Below are 23,331 nucleotides of genomic sequence, written 5' to 3'. Positions count from 1 at the left end.
CCCTGTTGTAGTGAAGGGAGAGTAGAGAGAGAAGGCCCAGTCATTGGCTGAGCAGGACAGCGCCATCTTCCTCCCGGGCACGTAAGGTACAAAGTTCCTCCAGCGGCCATTTTGTGTTTCCACAGCTTAATGGCACCAATGTGCAGAAGACATTAGTAGCCGGTGTTACTCACAGAGTAGCCGGTGTTACCCACAGAGTAGTGTTACCCACAGAGTAGTGTTACCCACAGAGTAGCCGGTGTTACCCACAGAGTAGCCGGTGTTACCCACAGAGTAGCCGGTGTTACCCACAGAGTAGCCGGTGTTACCCACAAAGTAGCCGGTGTTACCCACAGAGTAGTGTTACCCACAGAGTAGCCGGTGTTACCCACAGAGTAGTGTTACTCACAGAGTAGCCGGTGTTACCCACAGAGTAGTGTTACCCACAGAGTAGCCGGTGTTACCCACAGAGTAGTGTTACCCACAGAGTAGCCGGTGTTACCCACAGAGTAGTGTTACTCACAGAGTAGCCGGTGTTACCCACAGAGTAGTGTTACCCACAGAGTAGTGTTACCCACAGAGTAGCCGGTGTTACCCACAGAGTAGTGTTACCCACAGAGTAGCCGGTGTTACCCACAGAGTAGCCGGTGTTACCCACAGAGTAGTGTTACTCACAGAGTAGCCGGTGTTACCCACAGAGTAGTGTTACCCACAGAGTAGTGTTACCCACAGAGTAGCCGGTGTTACCCACAGAGTAGTGTTACCCACAGAGTAGCCGGTGTTACCCACAGAGTAGCCGGTGTTACCCACAGAGTAGTGTTACCCACAGAGTAGCCGGTGTTACCCACAGAGTAGTGTTACCCACAGAGTAGCTGGTGTTACCCACAGAGTAGTGTTACCCACAGAGTAGTGTTACCCACAGAGTAGCCGGTGTTACCCACAGAGTAGTGTTACCCACAGAGTAGTGTTACCCACAGAGTAGCCGGTGTTACCCACAGAGTAGTGTTACCCACAGAGTAGTGTTACCCACAGAGTAGTGTTACCCACAGAGTAGCCGGTGTTACCCACAGAGTAGTGTTACCCACAGAGTAGTGTTACCCACAGAGTAGCCGGTGTTACCCACAGAGTAGTGTTACTCACAGAGTAGCCGGTGTTACCCACAGAGTAGTGTTACCCACAGAGTAGCCGGTGTTACCCACAGAGTAGTCAGCATGGGGTACAGGGGCCACTAAGGTGTGTACATGGAGTCAGCATGGGGTACAGGGGCCCCTAAGGTGTGTACATGGAGTCAGCATGGGGTACAGGGGCCCCTAAGGTGTGTACATGGAGTCAGCATGGGGTACAGGGGCCCCTAAGGCGCTTGCGAGGGGACATGATTACTCTGTACAAGTACATTAGAGGGGATTATAGGCAGATGGGGGGGTTCTTTTCCTCATGGGCAGACTCTGTTAATGCCTATAAGAGGGGCCTAGATGAGTTCTTGAACAAGCATAGTATCCAAGGCTATTGTGATACTAATATCTACAGTTAGTATAGATATTAATATATAAAGTGATATATATGTGAGTGTATAGGTAGGTCAGTATGGATGTGTGTGTATATGCGCATTGAGGGTCATTTGTAGGGGTTGAACTTGATGGACTTTGGTCTTTTTAACCCAACTTGACCCAACACATCCATTGGGCGCTGGAGAAGACACAGTAAAACTGATAAAAAACAGAGGAAGAAGCAAGAGCCGATGAGCATGAAAATCAGAGACTCCATCGTTACAACCACAACAAGTTTGTTGCCATCAGTGGGCCCTTGGGTTCTACTCATGGGCAGGACTGTCGCCAGAAGAAGCTCTGCGTGCCATACAAAATAACGTCTTTTATACACAACACACAAATATATATTTTATTAAACGATGGCTGTTCTAGCCAGTGAGTAGTGCTAAGTAAATAAGACACGTATTTAGGTCGAGCCCAGAACTGGAGAAGAAACGGAGCCCTCAGAAGGTACCAGGAACGTTATTGCAGAAATAGTCCAAGAAATTGTTATTCCAATGCGTTTCCCTCCAGTTAAAGGTGGAGTCAACTAAATGCAAAGGTCCAACCTATACCTGGATCCTATGGCTGACAAGTAACCAATGACAGATGGCTGAGCCCAAAGCTCAATAGAGTAGGGTTGCACCAAATCCAGGATTCGGTTTGGGATTTGGCCAAGATTTAGTTTTTTTTGGGACTTGGCTGAATTTATGCCTCTGGCCAAACAGAATCCAATTCCTTAAGGTCTTATGACTTTTTGTCATATAAACACAGAAATTGAAATTTTTTTACGGCGCGCAAAACGTGTGGTTATCTTTAATACCTCCTTATGCTAATTTGAATATGCTTATTTGGGTTTGGTGTTCGGCCAAATCTTTTGCAAACGATTTGGGGTTCGGCCAGATCCTAAAAATAGTAGATTTGGTGCACCCCTACTTACAAGGCCTATCTTTGCCTCAATATGCATGCCCAAATCCAGGATTCGGTTCCGGAATCGGCCAAGACTCAGCCTTTTTCAGCAGGATTCGGATCCTCATCAGGAGCTACGGTCCTCCCCATAGGCTAAGTCTGATACTGGGAACGTCCAATAGCTGCCTGCTGTTCATTGGAGCACAGCTTTGACTCAGAATGAGCCCCGGAACATAGAAACAAGGGTGCAGTAGAGCAATGGGCGGTGCTCGATTGTGTTGGGAGCCAGAGGTTCTCCGACGCGTTAGGGATAAATGAATAAATACCTGAGCAGAGTATGTAACAATACACAGTACAGCATATATATAATACAAATATATAATTAAAAATAATTATCATTATTATGCTACTGGTCCTAATTAGTAACAATGGACTTCTGCTTGAAACATGAAGGGACATCAGTATGTCGACTATTAGGTGGAGAAGGCAACACAAACTAACTGTGGGGGGGCTCCTAGTTTAACATAGGCCCTACTATTATTGGGGGGCCTCGTTGTGCACTGTATCGGTGGCTCCAATTTTACCCAATCGAGTGCGAGCTTAATCTCATTTAAACTACGAGTACATTTCTGATGGGCAGGTCTTTTTGACATTGGATAAAGGGGCTTTAGGGTACAACCTCTTCAGATATCTGCTGAGCACCTCGTCCCTCAGGCCGTAGATTAAGGGACTGAGGAACCTCGGGAGGCAAGTGAAGAAGAGAAAGTTGCTAATGGCCAAGAGGACGACATACTCTCCCAGACTGATCTCTGTGTATAAGGATATTAAGGACATCAGGCTCAGGAGAAGCTGGACACCATGGAGGAGAACGGTTTTACCAGCCTTGATGGCAGAGGATCTTCCCGAGCCGACCTTACGGGCCACCAACATGACCTTAATGTAAGTGTATATAATGGCGGAGGCCACCAGGGATAAGCTGATGATCAAACTGTAGGATCGGATGGATTTCTGAGTGATATTCAGTATCAGTATCTCCTTTGTACATATCACATGTAGCGAGTAAAATGCTTTATCCGCTGAGCGACTCAGGGCAATTATATCGGCAATGTTCGGCGTCAGTCCCAAAGCCCAAATGGCCCCCAGGGCCGCGCCGGATCTGTGCCCAGAGCAAATCTCCGCGTGTCTGAGTGGGTGGCAAATGGCTACGTAGCGTTCCAGAGACATGACGGCCAGATTGTATGGCGTGACCCAAAATGTACTTGTCACCACGGTAATGACGATGTAGCACAGCGGCACCGGCATGGATACGACATACAGAGACGCCACCAGTAGGCACAGTCCGGCCGCCAGATACAGAGAGTCATTGACCAACATGTGGGTGAAGAGCACGTGCCGGGCCGACTCCCGTACTTGGGCGTTGGTGAAGAAGACGTAGAGTATGACCGTTACTAAGCAGAGGAAGAGCAAAAAGCAGACTACTATCAGGCATAGAAAGGCCATTCGAACAGTTTCGGCGGTTTTGTTGCCAGCGCCGGACCCTAGAGTCGTGTTGTTGGACTGGGATGTAGCGTTCATGGCTGCCGAGCGTCCGTCGCTGGAGCTTCTACGGCAACTGCAACAGGGAAAAGGAATGGGAGATGAGTTTTTACGTTGTTACTACTAAGTGACAATAGGTACATTTAGTGAGGTTAGTAGTGCAGAGAGCGCAACGGCACTTAGTTCCAATGTAAAAATCTGAATTTTGGCTCCAGGAGTTACCAGGAGTGGATTTTTGCTGCAGAGTAGACAGTGAGAGTATGGCACACACAGGCAGGGTAGGGCAGGCAGAGTATGGCACACACAGGCAGCATAGGGCAGGCAGAGTATGGCACACACAGGCAGGGTAGGGCAGGCAGAGTATGGCACACACAGGCAGGGTAGGGCAGGTAGAGTATGGCACACACAGGCAGGGTATGGCAGGTAGAGTATGGCACACACAGGCAGGGTAGGGCAGGTAGATTATGGCACACACAGGCAGGGTAGGGCAGGTAGAGTATGGCACACACAGGCAGGGTAGGGCAGGTAGAGTATGGCACACACAGGCAGGGTAGGGCAGGCAGAGTATGGTACACACAGGCAGGGTAGGGCAGGTAGAGTATGGCACACACAGGCAGGGTAGGGCAGGCAGAGTATGGCACACACAGGCAGCATAGGGCAGGCAGAGTATGGTACACACAGGCAGGGTAGGGCAACACAGGCAGGGTAGGGCAGGCAGAGTATGGCACACCCAGGCAGCATAGGGCAGGCAAAGTATGGTACACACAGGCAGGGTAGGGCAGGCAGAGTATGGCACACACAGGCAGCATAGGGCAGGCAGAGTATGGTACACACAGGCAGGGTAGGGCAGGCAGAGTATGGCACACACAGGCAGCATAGGGTAGGCAGGGTATGGCACACACAGGCAGCATAGGGCAGGCAGAGTATGGCACACACAGGCAGCATAGGGCAGGCAGAGTATGGCACACACAGGCAGGGTAGGGCAGACAGAGTATGGTACACACAGGCAGGGTAGGGCAGGCAGAGTATGGCACACACAGGCAGGGTAGGGCAGGTAGAGTATGGCACACACAGGCAGGGTAGGGCAGGCAGAGTATGGTACACACAGGCAGGGTAGGGCAGGTAGAGTATGGTACACACAGGCAGGGTAGGGCAGGCAGAGTATGGTACACAGGCAGCATAGGACAGGCAGAGTATGGCACACACAGGCAGGGTAGGGCAGGCAGAGTATGGCACACACAGGCAGCATAGGGCAGGCAGAGTATGGTACACAGGCAGCATAGGGTAGGCAGGGTATGGCACACACAGGCAGGGTAGGGCAGGCAGAGTATGGCACACACAGGCAGGGTAGGGCAGACAGAGTATGGCACACACAGGCAGGGTAGGGCAGGTAGAGTATGGCACACACAGGCAGGGTAGGGCAGACAGAGTATGGCACACACAGGCAGGGTAGGGCAGGCAAAGTATGGCACACACAGGCAGCATAGGGCAGGCAGAGTATGCCACACACAGGCAGCATAGGGCAGGCAGAGTATGGCACACACAGGCAGGGTAGGGCAGGCAGAGTATGGCACACACAGGCAGGGTAGGGCAGGTAGAGTATGGCACACACAGGCAGGGTAGGGCAGGTAGAGTATGGCACACACAGGCAGGGTAGGGCAGGTAGAGTATGGCACACACAGGCAGGGTAGGGCAGGTAGAGTATGGCACACACAGGCAGGGTTGGGCAGGTAGAGTATGGTACACACAGGCAGGGTAGGGCAGGTAGAGTATGGCACACACAGGCAGGGTAGGGCAGGCAGAGTATGGTACACACAGGCAGGGTAGGGCAGGTAGAGTATGGTACACACAGGCAGGGTAGGGCAGGTAGAGTATGGCACACACAGGCAGGGTAGGGCAGGCAGAGTATGGTACACACAGGCAGGGTAGGGCAGGTAGAGTATGGCACACACAGGCAGGGTAGGGCAGGCAGAGTATGGCACACACAGGCAGCATAGGGCAGGCAGAGTATGGCACACACAGGCAGCATAGGGCAGGCAGAGTATGGCACACACAGGCAGCATAGGGTATGCAGGGTATGGCACACACAGGCAGCATAGGGCAGGCAGAGTATGGCACACACAGGCAGCATAGTTCAGGCAGAGTATGGCACACACAGGCAGGGTAGGGCAGACAGAGTATGGTACACACAGGCAGGGTAGGGCAGGCAAAGTATGGCACACACAGGCAGCATAGGGCAGGCAGAGTATGGTACACAGGCAGCATAGGGCAGGCAGAGTATGGCACACACAGGCAGGGTAGGGCAGGCAAAGTATGGCACACACAGGCAGCATAGGGCAGGCAGGGTATGGCACACACAGGCAGAGTAGGGCAGGCAGAGTATGGCACACACAGGCAGGGTAGGGCAGACAGAGTATGGCACACACAGGCAGGGTAGGGCAGGCAGAGTATGGCACACACAGGCAGGGTAGGGCAGGCAAAGTATGGCACACACAGGCAGCATAGGGCAGGCAGAGTATGCCACACACAGGCAGCATAGGGCAGGCAGAGTATGGCACTCACAGGCAGCATAGTGCAGGCAGAGTATGGCACACACAGGCAGGGTATGGCACACACAGGCAGCATAGGGCAGGCAGAGTATGGCACACACAGGCAGCATAGGGTAGGCAGGGTATGGCACACGGGGCATAGGGCAGGCAGAGTATGGCACACACAGGCAGGGTAGGGCAGGCAGAGTATGGCACACACAGGCAGGGTAGGGCAGGCAGAGTATGGCACACACAGGCAGCATAGGGCAGGCAGAGTATGGCACACACAGGCAGCATAGGGCAGGCAGAGTATGGCACACACAGGCAGCATAGGGCAGGCAAAGTATGGCACACACAGGCAGCATAGGGCAGGCAGAGTATGGCACACACAGACAGCATAGGGCAGGCAGAGTATGGCACACACAGGCAGCATAGGGCAGGCAGAGTATGGCACACACAGGCAGCATAGGGCAGGCAGGGTATGGCACACACAGGCAGCATAGGGCAGGCAGAGTATGGCACACACAGGCAGCATAGGGCAGGCAGAGTATGGCACACACAGGCAGCATAGGGCAGGCAGAGTATGGCACACACAGGCAGCATAGGGCAAACAGATTATGGCACACACAGGCAGGGTAGGGCAGGCAGAGTATGGCACACACAGGCAGCATAAGGCAGGCAGATTATGGCACACACAGGCAGGGTAGGGCAGGCAGAGTATGGCACACACAGGCAGAGTAGGTAAGGAGACAGGGAAATCTATCATGACTACGCAAGTAACTAAACTGAGGTGTGAACAATGCACTTACAACTTAAATCTAGGGTGGGAACAATGCAGGGGGCCAGTTACAAAGGTAAGCAGGTACAGCAGCCAGGCAGATGGGGGCCAGACAATAGGGGGCTCTGGGCCGCCAGTTGGACAGTATTGCCATAGAAGATTCCATCACTTTGTGTGTATTTGCCACCATGTCTTTTTGAGATGCACAGCTGCAGTGCTACTATGATAAACTGTGGGAAAAAATAAGACTGTGGTCTAGGTGGGTGTTGAGAAAAAGCAAGGAAAGTCAATAGGGAGAGCAGAAGGCCATAGAGAGAGGCAGAGAGAGAAAGGGAAAATGGAGGAGCAGAAGGAAATGGGAGACATGGGAAAAAAAAGAGGGGCAAAGCAAATGTGGAAGAGCAAAAAAACAGATAGTTCTGTTTTGTAATTTATTTTGGACCCATGTCCCTTGGGGACAACTGAACTCAATCCCTCAGCTTTAGGGAAATGTCACAGGAACCAACATCATCTCCCCAGTTTATTGGTACCAACTGCACCATTAACCCAACTCTCCTGTTTGCTCTGTGTTTGGTGCCATATACCGCCCGAGTCGTTTCAACTCACAATATATAATATAAAATATATTGAAATATTGTAAAATTACAAAATAAATATTGTAGTGTATTAAAGACACATAATGGGTACAGCTCAGTCTCTCTATAACTGGCACGCTCTCTCTTATAGACTGATTCTCATCCTGTGCCAATAGCTTTACCCAGGGTCAGACTGGGACACCGGGAAAATACCCCTGGAGTATTAGCCCTAATAGCCCTGGAGGCCCAGACCCGACCCTACTGCCGCTTCTTCTAGCCCCCGATGTCCTCCCCTGACGCATTTCACATACGTGTTCAGGGGAGGACGTTGGACAGGGTCCCCTGTGGGGGGATTTAGGGCTGCGCGGCAGGGGCCCCTGCGGGGGACACAGTCGGAGGAGGCACCTTGGTGGGCCCTGCACCCCCCGGACTGACCCTGCCTTTACCAGTAGGAGTAAGGATGCCGTGTTCTTATTCCCATCAGAGTGTAAGTTGTGAGTAACGAGTTCAGGACATAGAAAGCATTTGGTTAAACTGATTAACGAGGGGCAGGAAACAGGGAACTCCTTGTCCTGGGGGTTTAGCCATTGTGCCAATTCCGGCAAAGCTTTAGCAACCAAATGAAAGTTTAGAATGTTCTGGCAACATCTGGCAGTCGTGGCTAACACATCTCTGTGCCCTTGGGCAGGGTCGGACTGGGTCCCGGCAGCCCAGACCCGACCCTATTGCTGCTTCCTCTGGCCTCCAATGTCCTCCCCTGACGCGTTTCACATACACATGTTAAGGGGAGGACTTCGGACGGGAGGAGGCACCTTGGGGGGTGCGGGGCCCCTCGGACGCCCTGCACCCCCCCAGTCCAACCCTGCCCTTGGATACTGAACACTTAAAAATGTGAGATCAGCGCTCACAGCAAAAAGATTCACCCACTTTCTATTCATTCCTATGGGATTTTTAGAAGCTTATTTATCAATGGGTGAGTTTTTATGTATTAAGCTCTAAACTCACATTTTGATAAATCTGCCCCTAAGTGGGGCATTGAGGGCAGATTCATATGGGAAGGGTATTTATCAACTCTAGCTTTCACTCATTGATTAATACGCTTCTAAAAACCCCACAGGAATGAATAGAAAGTGGGTGAATCTTTCTGCAGGGAGCTCTGATCTCACATTTTAGTAAATCTAAATTTTCTTTTATTCGTCTTTTAGCGTTAAAGTCACAGAAAAAAAAAAAGTTGCAGCTTTTCCGACGTTTCCTATGTATCTATACGGCTAAAAATCCGCCAGCTAAAACTTGAAGTTTCTGGACTTTTTCAGTTTGGATTTTTTTTAGTAAATGTCAGACATTCGTGGAAATAAGTTTAGTCGAATTTTTATAAAAATAAACATGAAAAATGTAAACATTTTAGTAAATCTGCAATTTATCTAAATGTGATTTTGGTTTTTTTTTTATGGTAAAAACAGGAAAAATGCAGGAAAAAAAAAAGCCCAAGGCGAATATACTTGAGATTATTCTTAAGAACCACAAATCGTCCGTATTTATTAAAGAAAAAAGTCGCCAGAAAACAACGAGGAAAGAAAAATCTGACGCGGTTCAATGGAAGCGAATGAGAATTGTCTCTGACAACTTTATTTTCCCAAAACAATTGAGGTTTTTTTTAGCCTCATTGAAAATGAATGGAACAATGTGATTCAAAGGGGGTGATTTATCAACATTCTAGATTGATTTGTTTTCCCCCATTTCAGTTTTTTAGTGCAAAAAACTTTGAATTACAGTTCAAACTTAGTATCACTAATTCAAGATATTCGAGTTTTTTTTTCCATTAACTTGAATTTTAGTAAATCTGCCCCTAACTGCCACCCATTGATAGATACACTTCTAAAATCCCATAGAAACGCTTCCCCGGTCTGTAATATGGCCCTGCTGTGTGTATGAGGCGACCTCCACTCGTTGTACGAAGAGAGAAGAAACATTTCCAAATACAGGTATGGGACCCATTATCCAGAATGCTCGGGACCTGGGGTTTTCTGGATAAGGGATCTTTCTGTAATTCGAATCTCCTACCTTAAGTCTGCTAATAAAATTATTTAAACAGTAATTAAACCCAGTAGGTTTGTTTTGGCTCCAATAAGGGGTAATTATATCTTAGTTGGGATCAAGTACAGGTACTGTTTTATTATTACAGAGAAAAGGGAATCATTTAACCATTAAATAAACCCAATAGGGCTGTTCTGCCCCCAATAAGGGGTAATTATATCTTAGTTGGGATCAAGTACAGGTACTGTTTTATTATTACAGAGAAAAGGGAATCATTTAACCATGAAATAAACCCAATAGGGCTGTTCTGCCCCAATAAGGGGTAATTATATCTTAGTTGGGATCAAGTACAGGTACTGTTTTATTATTACAGAGAAAAGGGAATCATTTAACCATTAAATAAACCCAATAGGGCTGTTCTGCCCCAATAAGGGGTAATTATATCTTAGTTGGGATCAAGTACAGGTACTGTTTTATTATTACAGAGAAAAAGGAATCATTTAACCATGAAATAAACCCAATAGGGCTGTTCTGCCCCCAATAAGGGGTAATTATATCTTAGTTGGGATCAAGTACAGGTACTGTTTTATTATTACAGAGAAAAGGGAATCATTTAACCATTAAATAAACCCAATAGGGCTGTTCTGCCCCAATAAGGGGTAATTATATCTTAGTTGGGATCAAGTACAGGTACTGTTTTATTATTACAGAGAAAAGGGAATCATTTAACCATTAAATAAACCCAATAGGGCTGTTCTGCCCCAATAAGGGGTAATTATATCTTAGTTGGGATCAAGTACAGGTACTGTTTTATTATTACAGAGAAAAGGGAATCATTTAACCATTAAATAAACCCAATAGGGCTGTTCTGCCCCAATAAGGGGTAATTATATCTTAGTTGGGATCAAGTACAGGTACTGTTTTATTATTACAGAGAAAAGGGAATCATTTAACCATTAAATAAACCCAATAGGGCTGTTCTGCCCCAATAAGGGGTAATTATATCTTAGTTGGGATCAAGTACAGGTACTGTTTTATTATTACAGAGAAAAGGGAATCATTTAACCATTAAATAAACCCAATAGGACTGTTCTGCCCCCAATAAGGGGTAATTATATCTTAGTTGGGATCAAGTACAGGTACTGTTTTATTATTACAGAGAAAAATGAAATCATTTTTATAAAATAAAATTATTTGCTTATAATGGAGTCTATGGGAGACGGCCTTTCCGTAATTCAGAACTTTCTGGATAATGGGTTTCCGGATAAGGGATCCCATACCTATAGCTTTTTAAAGTTTGGCAGGTTTATGATATCAAAGTTATGGTGCCAGTGCCATATTTTGTATAGCCTCTTACAGGTTTAGATGGGAATGTTAAGGATCAGGCTCCTATGGATTCATCAGTTACAACAAAAAGTGCTTAATCCCAATCCCAGGTTTAGTTTTCCTTTACAAAAAAGTGGATTTAAAGTGATATTGCTCCAAGGAGAGTGGGTGCAGGGAAGCTGTGTGTGTGAGAGGAAAGAAGGGGGGCAGGAAGGAAAGAGTTAATAGGTGACAGATTGGGGGGGTGGGTACTTACAGTCTGTAGGTCGGGAACAGAGGCAGGTACAGCGCCCGGATCTGTCGGCCTCTCTCACAGGTTCTGTTCCTCCCGGGCAGCTCTGGGTTTATATTGAGCCCTGACTCCCTATTGGCTTCTACCTCATTAACTCTTCAGCTGCACCTTTAAGAAAGCTCTACTGCATCGCCTTGTCCCCGCCCCCTTCTCTGTAATGAGGTTAAAGGGAAGCGCAGATGTCCCATAATATTCTTTCCATATTCCCATATCTGCGCGCTTATTAGCCAGCTCGTTAGGCCCAAGGCTGACGCAACAGATTCCCACTGTATTATTTGTTGAGTTGCCGTATTAAAGGGAACGGTTGCCACACAATGACCCCCTTTTGTTGCCATATTAAAGGACCGGTTGCCACTTAATGACCCCCTTTTGTTGCCATATTAAAGGGACGGTTGCCACAAAATGACTCCCTTTTGTTGCCGTATTAAAGGGACGGTTGCCACACAATGACCCCCTTTTGTTGCCATATTAAAGGGACGGTTGCCACAAAATGACTCCCTTTTGTTGCCGTATTAAAGGGACGGTTGCCACACAATGACCCCCTTTTGTTGCCATATTAAAGGGACGGTTGCCACAAAATGACTCCCTTTTGTTGCCGTATTAAAGGGACGGTTGCCACACAATGACCCCCTTTTGTTGCCATATTAAAGGGACGGTTGCCACAAAATGACTCCCTTTTTATTATTTAATTTTTGAAAGGAAAGTTCAAACACAGTCCGAGACATTTTGCCATAGAACCAACTTTGGTATTTGAGTTTTTTATTCAAACTTTTTATTGAGTTTTTCATATTCAGATTTTTTAATAAATAAGCAAAGATTTAAGCTTTTTTTATTTGACGTAGAAAAAGAACTCTAAGGGGCTCATTTACTAATCACCAATTTTTAATTTTAAACTCAATTCAAATTTTTTTAAAAAAGTTGCAGAGAAAAAACACTTTGCCTTTTCCAATCCATTTAAACGGCTAAAAATCCAAACTCTAAAATTTGCCAGATTAAACTTGCCGAGTGTGTAGGAGCCAATGGCAAAGGTCCCTTTCCTTGAAGTTCTTTCTTTTGTCTCAAAACTTTAGAGATTTCGCCGGGTTTTGTTTGAAAATGGCAACTTTTTCGATTTGTCACAGGGACAATTCAATAAATTTGGGATTTTCACAGTGACAATTCGAAAAAGTTGAGCTTTTTATGACTTTTCTTGCAGCAACTTTTCTTTGCAACTTTTTTCATTAAATATTAGACATTGCGGAAATTATCTTTAGTAAATCTACCCCAATTTTTCAAATATTTCTTCTTGAAAATTTGAGAATCCCAAATATTCCATAATTCCCATAATTTCTCTTTTTTAATTTTAAATTCGACTAAATTTGTTTTCTCAAATGTTTAATATTTACAAAAAAAAAAGTCGCAAGGAAAAGCCGCTGAAAGAAAAGTCTTAAAAAACTCGACTTTTTCGAATCGTTGCTGTAAAAATCCTGCCTTTATCGAATTGTCGGAAAAAAAAGTTACGTTTTCGGACAAAACCCAGCGAAATCTGTTAAGTTTCGAGACAAAAGGAAGAACATCAAGGAAAGGAAAGGGACCTTTGCCATTGGCTTCTACTAGAACCCGTCAGGTTTAACCCGGTGAATTGTCGGATTCGGATTCTTAGCCATTTAGACGCATAGTAAATCTTGAAAAAGTTGCATTGTTTTTTCCCTGTGACTTTTAATGCTAAAAATCCAAATTAAGACAGAAAAAAATACAATGATCAGCCCTAAGGGGCCCATTTACTAAAACTATATAATTTCTCATGTTTTTTAATTCTCAAACTTGACTAAATTCATTTTCCTGAATGTCTAACATTTACTAAAAAAAATCTGATAGGAAAAGTCACTGTGACTTCGTCAAAAATCCGAAACCTGTAAAGTTTTGAGACAAAAGAATGATCTTCAAGGAAAGGGGAGGGACCTCTGCCATTGGCTTCTACACAAAGTTTAACCTGGCGAATTGTCGAATTCTGATTTTTAGGCATTTAGACGCATAGTAAATCTCAGAAAAGTTGTAGAGTTTTTTCCTCTGTGACTTCTTGCACTTAGGGACTCATTTATTAAAGTACGATCGCTTCCGAATACAAAAAAATCTTATTATTGTAAGTTTTCGTACAGTGCGTATTTTTTTCGACTTTTTCGTACTTTGCAACAATTTGCGCACAGAGAGTACAGAGAGTGCCATTGAGCCCTGTCCAAAATCCTGCACTGAAGGTTCAAGGTCAGAAAGGTTTTCCCGCCGTTTATGATCGTTCGAATACGAACATTTTGTGACTTTCGGATCGCCAATACGATATTATCATGACTAATTCGATTTTTTCGTAAGCATTTTCTTGACATTTGTGATCATCAAAAATTATTGTATCCAATCTGAATTTTACCCATTTCGAACCCGTACTTTGATGAATCTGCCCCATAGTAAATCTCAGAAAAGGCGCAGAGTTTTTTCTCTGCAACTTTTTGCTCTAAGAATTCGATTTGAGTTTAAAAAACAAAATGGATAATCAGTAAACGGGCCCCGTAATTTCCACATTTCCGACATTCGAACGTTCAGGATTTATTAGGTGCAAAAACAACTGGAGATGTATTTTCAAAATTCAAGCTTTTTTTTGTTTTGCAATTTCAGTTTTTTTCTGTTTTTAAGATTTTTCATAAATAGGGCTGTCAAGTTTGAACGATTTCTTACATTTTGACGACTGTTAACGTGATCCTCCCCAGAGTGACAGGTACAAACCCCACTTTTTATTGTTTGGCCTTTATCTCACTTTTTACCATATTCATTTACCCACCTCTTTGTTTCTTTTTTGCATTTTCCAACAAAAAATGTTCACTAAAAAGTGAAGGAACCGGCGCTGAGTGATAATTTGACTTTAGATCCGGGGATTTAATGACAAGAGACAGTGGGTGGGAAGAAACATTGGTGAAATATTTGTATCTCTCCAATGAAAAATAATATAATAATATATAATATAGTGGATATTTTTATATGATTGTAAGCTCTTCCCCTCCTGTATCGGTTACTGATTGCTTTATATGTTACTCTGTATGTCCCATGTATGAAACCCCCAGCCCCCCCAGTAATGCTGCAAGCCCCCCCAGTAATGCTGCAAGCCCCCCAGTAATGCTGCAAGCCCCCCCAGTAATGCTGCAAGCCCCCCAGTAATGCTGCAAGCCCCCCAGTAATGCTGCAAGCCCCCCAGTAATGCTGCAAGCCCCCCCAGTAATGCTGCAAGCCCCCCCCCAGTAATGCTGCAAGCCACCCAGTAATGCTGCAAGCCCCCCAGTAATGCTGCAAGCCCCCCCAGTAATGCTAAAAGCCCCCCAGTAATGCTGCAAGCCCCCCCAGTAATGCTGCAAGCCCCCCCAGTAATGCTGCAAGCCCCCCAGTAATGCTGCAAGCCCCCCCAGTAATGCTGCAAGCCACCCAGTAATGCTGCAAGCCCCCAGTAATGCTGCAAGCCCCCCCAGTAATGCTGCAAGCCCCCCAGTAATGCTGCAAGCCCCCCCAGTAATGCTGCAAGCCACCCAGTAATGCTGCAAGCCCCCCAGTAATGCTGCAAGCCCCCCAGTAATGCTGCAAGCCCCCAGTAATGCTGCAAGCCCCCCAGTAATGCTGCAAGCCCCCCAGCAATGCTGCAAGCCCCCCCAGTAATGCTGCAAGCCACCAGTAATGCTGCAAGCCCCCCCAGTAATGCTGCAAGCCCCCCAGTAATGCTGCAAGCCACCCAGTAATGCTGCAAGCCCCCCAGTAATGCTGCAAGCCCCCCAGTAATGCTGCAAGCCCCCAGTAATGCTGCAAGCCCCCCAGTAATGCTGCAAGCCCCCCAGTAATGCTGCAGGGCGTCCCATGTATTATTATTACTTATTATTTGGCACTAAATTCACATTATAGATAAGTTAAATCATTTTAGTGCAGTTATTACACACTGTTTTGCACTATCCGGGGGTCTCAGGCCCCCCACTGAGTAGCTTTACAGCTGATGAAAGTCTCTCAGAACAAACACACAAAGCTGCCGGCAGGGCTTCAGGGATCCCGGGCTCGTGGCCCCCAGTGGGACCCATTAAACCAACGTTAGCAAAGCCAGTACTAATGGGGCTCATTAAGGCAATTAGGCTGGCACCTACAGGCTGTTATTTATCCGCACACAGCAGGTTGGAAGATGGTAAACATGTTTAATTTAGCTGGGGAGCTCCCACGGGTGCCATAGAGTGTCAGCTCTACGTACCAGTAAGTGAAATGGGCAGGTGTGGCCCCGGGGATACCTTCATTTTCATGAGCCCGACCAGCACTAAGATGTGTTAAACAACTACACAAAGGCGCACTCAGTAACAAGTCCTTATAGTATATAACTGGCCCTGGGCTGTAGCCCCTCGGCTAGGAGATGCCATATTCCATGACTGACAGTTTCTAACCTTGAGTTAAGTTGGGCTCTGATGGTAAAACACACTGACATGTTCAGCAGTGCTCCCCAGCAGAGCTTACAATCTATAGCCCCTATAGCACAAACACACCAAGTAGGAGGGGAACCAGGTGCCTGGAAGACACCTACACAAGCGTGGGGAATGGGCAAATGTACAAAACATTAGTGTAGCGCCCTGATCAGTACTGAACCCTACACCTCAGAGCCGCAAGGCTAAACTATACACCACCTGATTCTTAGTGCGTCGTTATAAAGCAGCAAATCTACTGGTTCTATGATTGAAACACCCAACATACTTTGTATCTTCCAGTTCTAGGACTAAAACACCAAGAGACCCAACATATCTTTCATTTCTATGACCAAGAGACCCAACATATCTTTCATTTCTAGGACCAAGAGACCCAACATATCTTTCATTTCTAGGACCAAGAGACCCAACATATCTTCCAGTTCTAGGACTAAAAGACCCAACATATCTTCTAGTTCTAGTACCAAGAGACCCAACATATCTTCCAGTTCTAGGACCAAAAGACCCAACATATCTTCCAGTTCTAGTACCAAGAGACCCAACATATCTTCCAGTTCTAGTACCAAGAGACCCAACATATCTTCCAGTTCTAGGACCAAAAGACCCAACATATCTTCCAGTTCTAGGACCAAAAGACCCAACATATCTTCCAGTTCTAGTACCAAGAGACCCAACATATCTTTCATTTCTAGTACCAAGAGACCCAACATATCTTCCAGTTCTAGGACTAAAAGACCCAACATATCTTCTAGTTCTAGTACCAAGAGACCCAACATATCTTCCAGTTCTAGGACCAAAAGACCCAACATATCTTCCAGTTCTAGTACCAAGAGACCCAACATATCTTCCAGTTCTAGGACCAAAAGACCCAACATATCTTCCAGTTCTAGTACCAAGAGACCCAACATATCTTCCAGTTCTAGGACCAAAAGACCCAACATATCTTCCAGTTCTAGGACTAAAAGACCCAACATATCTTCTAGTTCTAGTACCAAGAGACCCAACATATCTTCCAGTTCTAGGACTAAAAGACCCAACATATCTTCTAGTTCTAGTACCAAGAGACCCAACATATCTTCCAGTTCTAGGACCAAAAGACCCAACATATCTTCCAGTTCTAGTACCAAGAGAACCAACAAAAGTCCCAATAGATCTTTCAGTTCTAGGAACAAAAGTCCCAATAGATTTTTCAGTTATAGGACTAAATTACCAAACATATCTTCCAGTTCTAGGACCAAAAGACCCAACATATCTTTCAGTTCTAGGACCAAAAGACCCAACATATCTTCCAGTTCTAGGACAAAAAGACCCAACATATCTTTCAGTTCTAGGACCAAGAGACCCAACATATCTTCCAGTTCTAGTACCAAGAGACCCAACATATCTTCCAGTTCTAGGACTAAAAGACCCAACATATCTTCCAGTTCTAGTACCAAGAGACCCAACATATCTTCCAGTTCTAGGACTAAAAGACCCAACATATCTTCCAGTTCTAGTACCAAGAGACCCAACATATCTTCCAGTTCTAGGACCAAAAGACCCAACATATCTTCCAGTTCTAGGACTAAAAGACCCAACATATCTTCTAGTTCTAGTACCAAGAGACCCAACATATCTTCCAGTTCTAGGACTAAAAGACCCAACATATCTTCCAGTTCTAGTACCAAGAGACCCAACATATCTTCCAGTTCTAGGACCAAAAGACCCAACATATCTTCCAGTTCTAGTACCAAGAGAACCAACAAAAGTCCCAATAGATCTTTCAGTTCTAGGAACAAAAGTCCCAATAGATCTTTCAGTTATAGGACTAAATTACCAAACATATCTTCCAGTTCTAGGACCAAAAGACCCAACATATCTTTCAGTTCTAGGACCAAAAGACCCAACATATCTTCCAGTTCTAGGACAAAAAGACCCAACATATCTTTCAGTTCTAGGACCAAGAGACCCAACATATCTTCCAGTTCTAGTACCAAGAGACCCAACATATCTTCCAGTTCTAGGACTAAAAGACCCAACATATCTTCCAGTTCTAGTACCAAGAGACCCAACATATCTTCCAGTTCTAGGACCAAAAGACCCAACATATCTTCCAGTTCTAGTACTAAGAGACCCAACATATCTTTCATTTCTAGTACCAAGAGACCCAACATAACTTTCATTTCTAGTACCAAGAGACCCAACATATCTTCCAGTTCTAGGACCAAAAGACCGAACATATCTTCCAGTTCTAGTACCAAGAGACCCAACATATCTTCCAGTTCTAGGACCAAGAGACCCAACATATCTTCCAGTTCTAGTACCAAGAGACCCAACATATCTTTCATTTCTAGTACCAAGAGACCCAACATATCTTCCAGTTCGAGGACTAAAAGACCCAACATATCTTGCAGTTCTAGAAACAAAATTCCCAATAGATCTTTCAGTTCTAGGAACAAAATTCCCAATAGATCTTTCAGTTCTAGGAACAAAAGTCCCAATAGATCTTCTAGTTCTAGGAACAAAAGTCCCAATAGATCTTTCAGTTCTAGGAACAAAAGTCCCAATAGATCTTTCAGTTATAGGACTAAAAGACCCAACATATCTTCCAGTTCTAGGACCAAAAGACCCAACATATCTTTCTTTTCTAGGACCAAAAGACCCAACATATCTTTCAGTTCTAGGACTAAAAGACCCAACATATCTTCCAGTTCTAGGACCAAAAGACCCAACATATCTTCCAGTTCTAGTACCAAGAGACCCAACATATCTTTCATTTCTAGTACCAAGAGACCTAACATATCTTTCATTTCTAGTACCAAGAGACCCAACATATCTTCCAGTTCTAGGACCAAAAGACCGAACATATCTTCCAGTTCTAGTACCAAGAGACCCAACATATCTTCCAGTTCTAGGACCAAAAGACCGAACATATCTTCCAGTTCTAGTACCAAGAGACCCAACATATCTTCCAGTTCTAGGACTAAAAGACCCAACATATCTTGCAGTTCTAGGACTAAAAGACCCAACATATCTTCCAGTTCTAGTACCAAGAGACCCAACATATCTTCCAGTTCTAGGACTAAAAGACCCAACATATCTTGCAGTTCTAGGACTAAAAGACCCAACATATCTTCCAGTTCTAGTATTAAAAGACCCAACATATCTTCCAGTTCTAGGACTGAAAGACCCAGAAACAAAATTCCCAATAGATCTTTCAGTTCTAGGAACAAAATTCCCAATAGATCTTTCAGTTCAAGTACCAAGAGACCCAACATATCTTTCATTTCTAGTACCAAGAGACCCAACATATCTTCCAGTTCTAGGACCAAAAGACCGAACATTTCTTCCAGTTCTAGTACCAAGAGACCCAACATATCTTCCAGTTCTAGGACTAAAAGACCCAACATATCTTGCAGTTCTAGGACTAAAAGACCCAACATATCTTCCAGTTCTAGTATTAAAAGACCCAACATATCTTCCAGTTCTAGGACTGAAAGACCCAGAAACAAAATTCCCAATAGATCTTTCAGTTCTAGGAACAAAATTCCCAATAGATCTTTCAGTTCTAGGAACAAAAGTCCCAATAGATCTTTCAGTTCTAGGAACAAAATTCCCAATAGATCTGTCAGTTCTAGGAACAAAAGTCCCAATAGATCTTCTAGTTCTAGGAACAAAAGTCCCAATAGATCTTTCAGTTCTAGGAACAAAAGTCCCAATAGATCTTTCAGTTATAGGACTAAAAGACCCAACATATCTTCCAGTTCTAGGACCAAAAGACCCAACATATCTTTCTTTTCTAGGACCAAAAGACCCAACATATCTTTCAGTTCTAGGACCAAAAGACCCAACATATCTTCCAGTTCTAGGACCAAAAGACCCAACATATCTTTCAGTTCTAGGACCAAAAGACCCAACATATCTTCCAGTTCTAGGACTAAAAGACCCAACATATCTTCCAGTTCTAGTATTAAAAGACCCAACATATCTTCCAGTTCTAGGACTGAAAGACCCAACATATCTTCCAGTTCTAGTATTAAAAGACCCAACATATCTTCCAGTTCTAGGACTGAAAGACCCAACATATCTTCCAGTTCTAGGACCAAAAGACCCAACATATCTTCCAGTTCTGGGACCAAAAGACCCAACATATCTTCCAGTTCTAGGACTGAAAGACCCAACATATCTTCCAGTTCTAGGACCAAAAGACCCAACATATCTTCCAGTTCTAGGACCAAAAGACCCAACATATATTCCAGTTCTAGGACCAAAAGAACCAACATATCTTCCAGTTCTAGGACTAAAAGACCCAACATATCTTCCAGTTCTAGGACCAAAAGACCCAACATATCTTCCAGTTCTAGGACCAAAAGAACCAACATATCTTCCAGTTCTAGGACCAAAAGAACCAACATATCTTCCAGTTCTAGGACCAAAAGACCCAACATATCTTCCAGTTCTAGGACCAAAAGAACCAACATATCTTCCAGTTCTAGGACCAAAAGACCCAACATATCTTCCAGTTCTAGGACCAAAAGACCCAACATATCTTCCAGTTCTAGGACTAAAAGACCCAACATATCTTCCAGTTCTAGGACCAAAAGAACCAACATATCTTCCAGTTCTAGGACTAACTGCAAATTGTCTTTGAATTTCAAACCTACTAAAAGCGAACTGCTCCTTTAATTAAAACATGAACATAAAGAGTAGAATACCACCCCTGGGAGAGACCAGATCATTAGCTCGATAACAAATAAAAGAGCATATTATGTGACAGCGCTAACGAGTAATTAATGAGCATCGTTGCCTTCTGTTTATAGATTAAACTCACTGGTTGGTGAGTAGATAATGGGGCACGGGGGAGAGTGATGCGCTAATTGCAATCGGAATCGTTAGGGACGTCCTGCCTCATTCTGCTACAGGGGCCCCGTGCCGTTAATTAGAGCCAAGTTGTAGGGAAAATTCCGCGTCGGGGAACCCTGGGAATGTTCTGTATAGCAAACAGCAGGCTAAACGTGGCACAACTGCTCTAATTAGCAACGATCCCCGGGGGCGGAGTGTGACCGGCAATTAACCATTCATTAAACACCAAGTCATGGAAACTGCAATAAATCAGAATCTCCCACATACACAGGGAAACTAATATTATATTTATTCACAGCTGATAAAAATGTGTACCCCCTACTGTAAATGATAAGGATATTAGCAGTCACTGAGGGGTTCTGTGCCCATATAAAGGCACAAGGCTGCAGGCTGAGTTATACAGGGAACTCTGAGTATCACTCATGTATTATAAGGGATAATGTACCCCCTACTGTAAATGATAAGGATATTAGCAGTCACTGAGGGGTTCTGTGCCCATATAAAGGCACAAGGCTGCAGGCTGAGTTATACAGGGAACTCTGAGTATCACTCATGTATTATAAGGGATAATGTACCCCCTACTGTAAATGATAAGGATATTAGCAGTCACTGAGGGGTTCTGTGCCCATATAAAGGCACAAGGCTGCAGGCTGAGTTATACAGGGAACTCTGAGTATCACTCATGTATTATAAGGGATAATGTACCCCCTACTGTAAATGATAAGGATATTAGCAGTCACTGAGGGGTTCTGTGCCCCCCATATAAAGGCACAAGGCTGCAGGCTGAGTTATACAGGGAACTCTGAGTATCACTCATGTATTATAAGGGATAATGTACCCCCTACTGTAAATGATAAGGATATTAGCAGTCACTGAGGGGTTCTGTGCCCCCCATATAAAGGCACAAGGCTGCAGGCTGACACATTAGCTACACATTAGAACTGCTTTCAGCTAACCTATTGTTTCTCCTACTCCCATGTAACTGGAGGAGTCCCAAGCCGGACTTGGATTTCTTACTATTGAGTGCTATTCTGATACCTACTGGGAGCTGCTATCTTGCTCCCTTCCCATTGTTCTGCTGATTGGCTGTTGGGGGGGGAGGGGGGGGGATATCACTCCAACTTGCAGCGCAGCAGTAAAGTGTGAGTGAAGTTTATCAGAGCACAGGTCACATGGCTGTGGCACCCTGGGAAATGAAGAATATGGCTAGCCCCATGGGAAAAACAGATTACAATGCAGGATTCTGCTGGAGAAGCTCTATTAACTGACAGGATCCCTTTAATTACTTTGATACATTTTCATTTGTTGGTGTTACTTTCCCTTTAACATACTGCACCAATGAGAATGTAGGAGGCACTGAGCCCGGCTGATAACAGAACATTCTAGCTGAGTAGGGAACACAGGGATTATCTGCTCAGTACAATGGAACTCATGGAGCTTGTTTGTGTTTCAGACAGTAGAATCCTAGGCTGACAGTTGCTCTGAATGCCGGCTGGGGACTGACAGCCTAATGTTATTGGCAGTTGGATATTTAGGGAAAACACTGGCAGTAGGTCCATTTGCCCCAGACCCACATGACTGGGCTCCTCGGTATAAACATGTTTTCCCCCCAATATTACACACGCCCCTTACACAAACTCCTCCCCTTTATTAGAAGGCAATTGCCCATAAATACAGCCCCAGGGCAACACCAACAGTATCTCTGCAGCAGACCTGCCCCACGTGCCATGGCTGCCCCCCGGGCACTTCTCATTGTGTTGGTCTCCATTGTACTGGCGCTTAGTGATAGTGAGTATCTACTGCGCTCTGTTCTGCCTGGTCTTTGGGCTTATGGGTCTGATGTTTGTCCTTTACTCCCATCAGTCCCTGCCCCAGTGAGCTTACAATCTAAGGTCCCTATCACATTCCCATCAGTCCCTGCCCCAGTGAGCTTACAATCTAAGGTCCCTATCCCATTCCCATCAGTCCCTGTCCCAGTGAGCTTACAATCTAAGGTCCCTATCCCATTCCCATCAGTCTCTGCCCCAGTGAGCTTACAATCTAAGGTTCCTATCCCATTCCCATCAGTCTCTGCCCCAGTGAGCTTACAATCTAAGGTCCCTATCCCATTCCCATCAGTCTCTGCCCCAGTGAGCTTACAATCTAAGGTCCCTATCCCATTCCCATCAGTCTCTGCCCCAGTGAGCTTACAATCTAAGGTTCCTATCCCATTCCCATCAGCCCCTGCCCCAGTGAGCTTACAATCTAAGGTCCCTATCCCATTCCCATCAGCCCCTGCCCCAGTGAGCTTACAATCTAAGGTCCCTATCCCATTCCCATCAGCCCCTGCCCCAGTGAGCTTACAATCTAAGGTCCCTATCACATACCCATCAGTCCCTGCCCCAGTGACCTTACAATCTAAGGTCCCTATCCCATTCCCATCAGTCCCTGCCCCAGTGAGCTTACAATCTAAGGTCCCTATCACATTCCCATCAGCCCCTGCCCCAGTGAGCTTACAATCTAAGGTCCCTATCCCATTCCCATCAGTCCCTGCCCCA

General features: G+C 45.3%; 1 protein-coding gene and 1 pseudogene across 2 annotated transcripts; one reads left to right on the top strand and one right to left on the bottom strand.

Moving 5' to 3' along the window:
• LOC116406442 overlaps positions 1 to 23,331 on the top strand; it is a 954,163-nt pseudogene that overhangs the window by 660,641 nt on the left and 270,191 nt on the right.
• LOC100496130 (odorant receptor 131-2-like) lies at positions 1,905 to 12,294 on the bottom strand. 2 transcript variants are annotated; one of them, XM_002942523.4, is made up of 2 exons: positions 11,448 to 12,294; positions 1,905 to 4,026 (listed from the first exon to the last, which is right to left on the bottom strand). In XM_002942523.4, the coding sequence occupies exon 2, from the start codon at positions 3,987 to 3,989 to the stop codon at positions 3,030 to 3,032; it is 960 nt and encodes a 319-aa protein (XP_002942569.3). In that variant the 5' UTR covers positions 3,990 to 4,026; positions 11,448 to 12,294; the 3' UTR covers positions 1,905 to 3,029. The 2 variants fall into 2 exon arrangements, with proteins under 2 accessions (XP_002942569.3, XP_031752178.1); XM_031896318.1 differs by lacking the exon at positions 11,448 to 12,294 and adding an exon at positions 7,288 to 8,610.

The sequence above is a fragment of the Xenopus tropicalis genome, chromosome 2 (genome assembly GCF_000004195.4).
Source record: "Xenopus tropicalis strain Nigerian chromosome 2, UCB_Xtro_10.0, whole genome shotgun sequence".
Lineage (NCBI taxonomy): Eukaryota > Metazoa > Chordata > Amphibia > Anura > Pipidae > Xenopus > Xenopus tropicalis.
The sequence above is the reverse complement of the archived record's forward strand: the minus strand, read 5'-3'. Positions and strand labels throughout refer to the sequence as shown.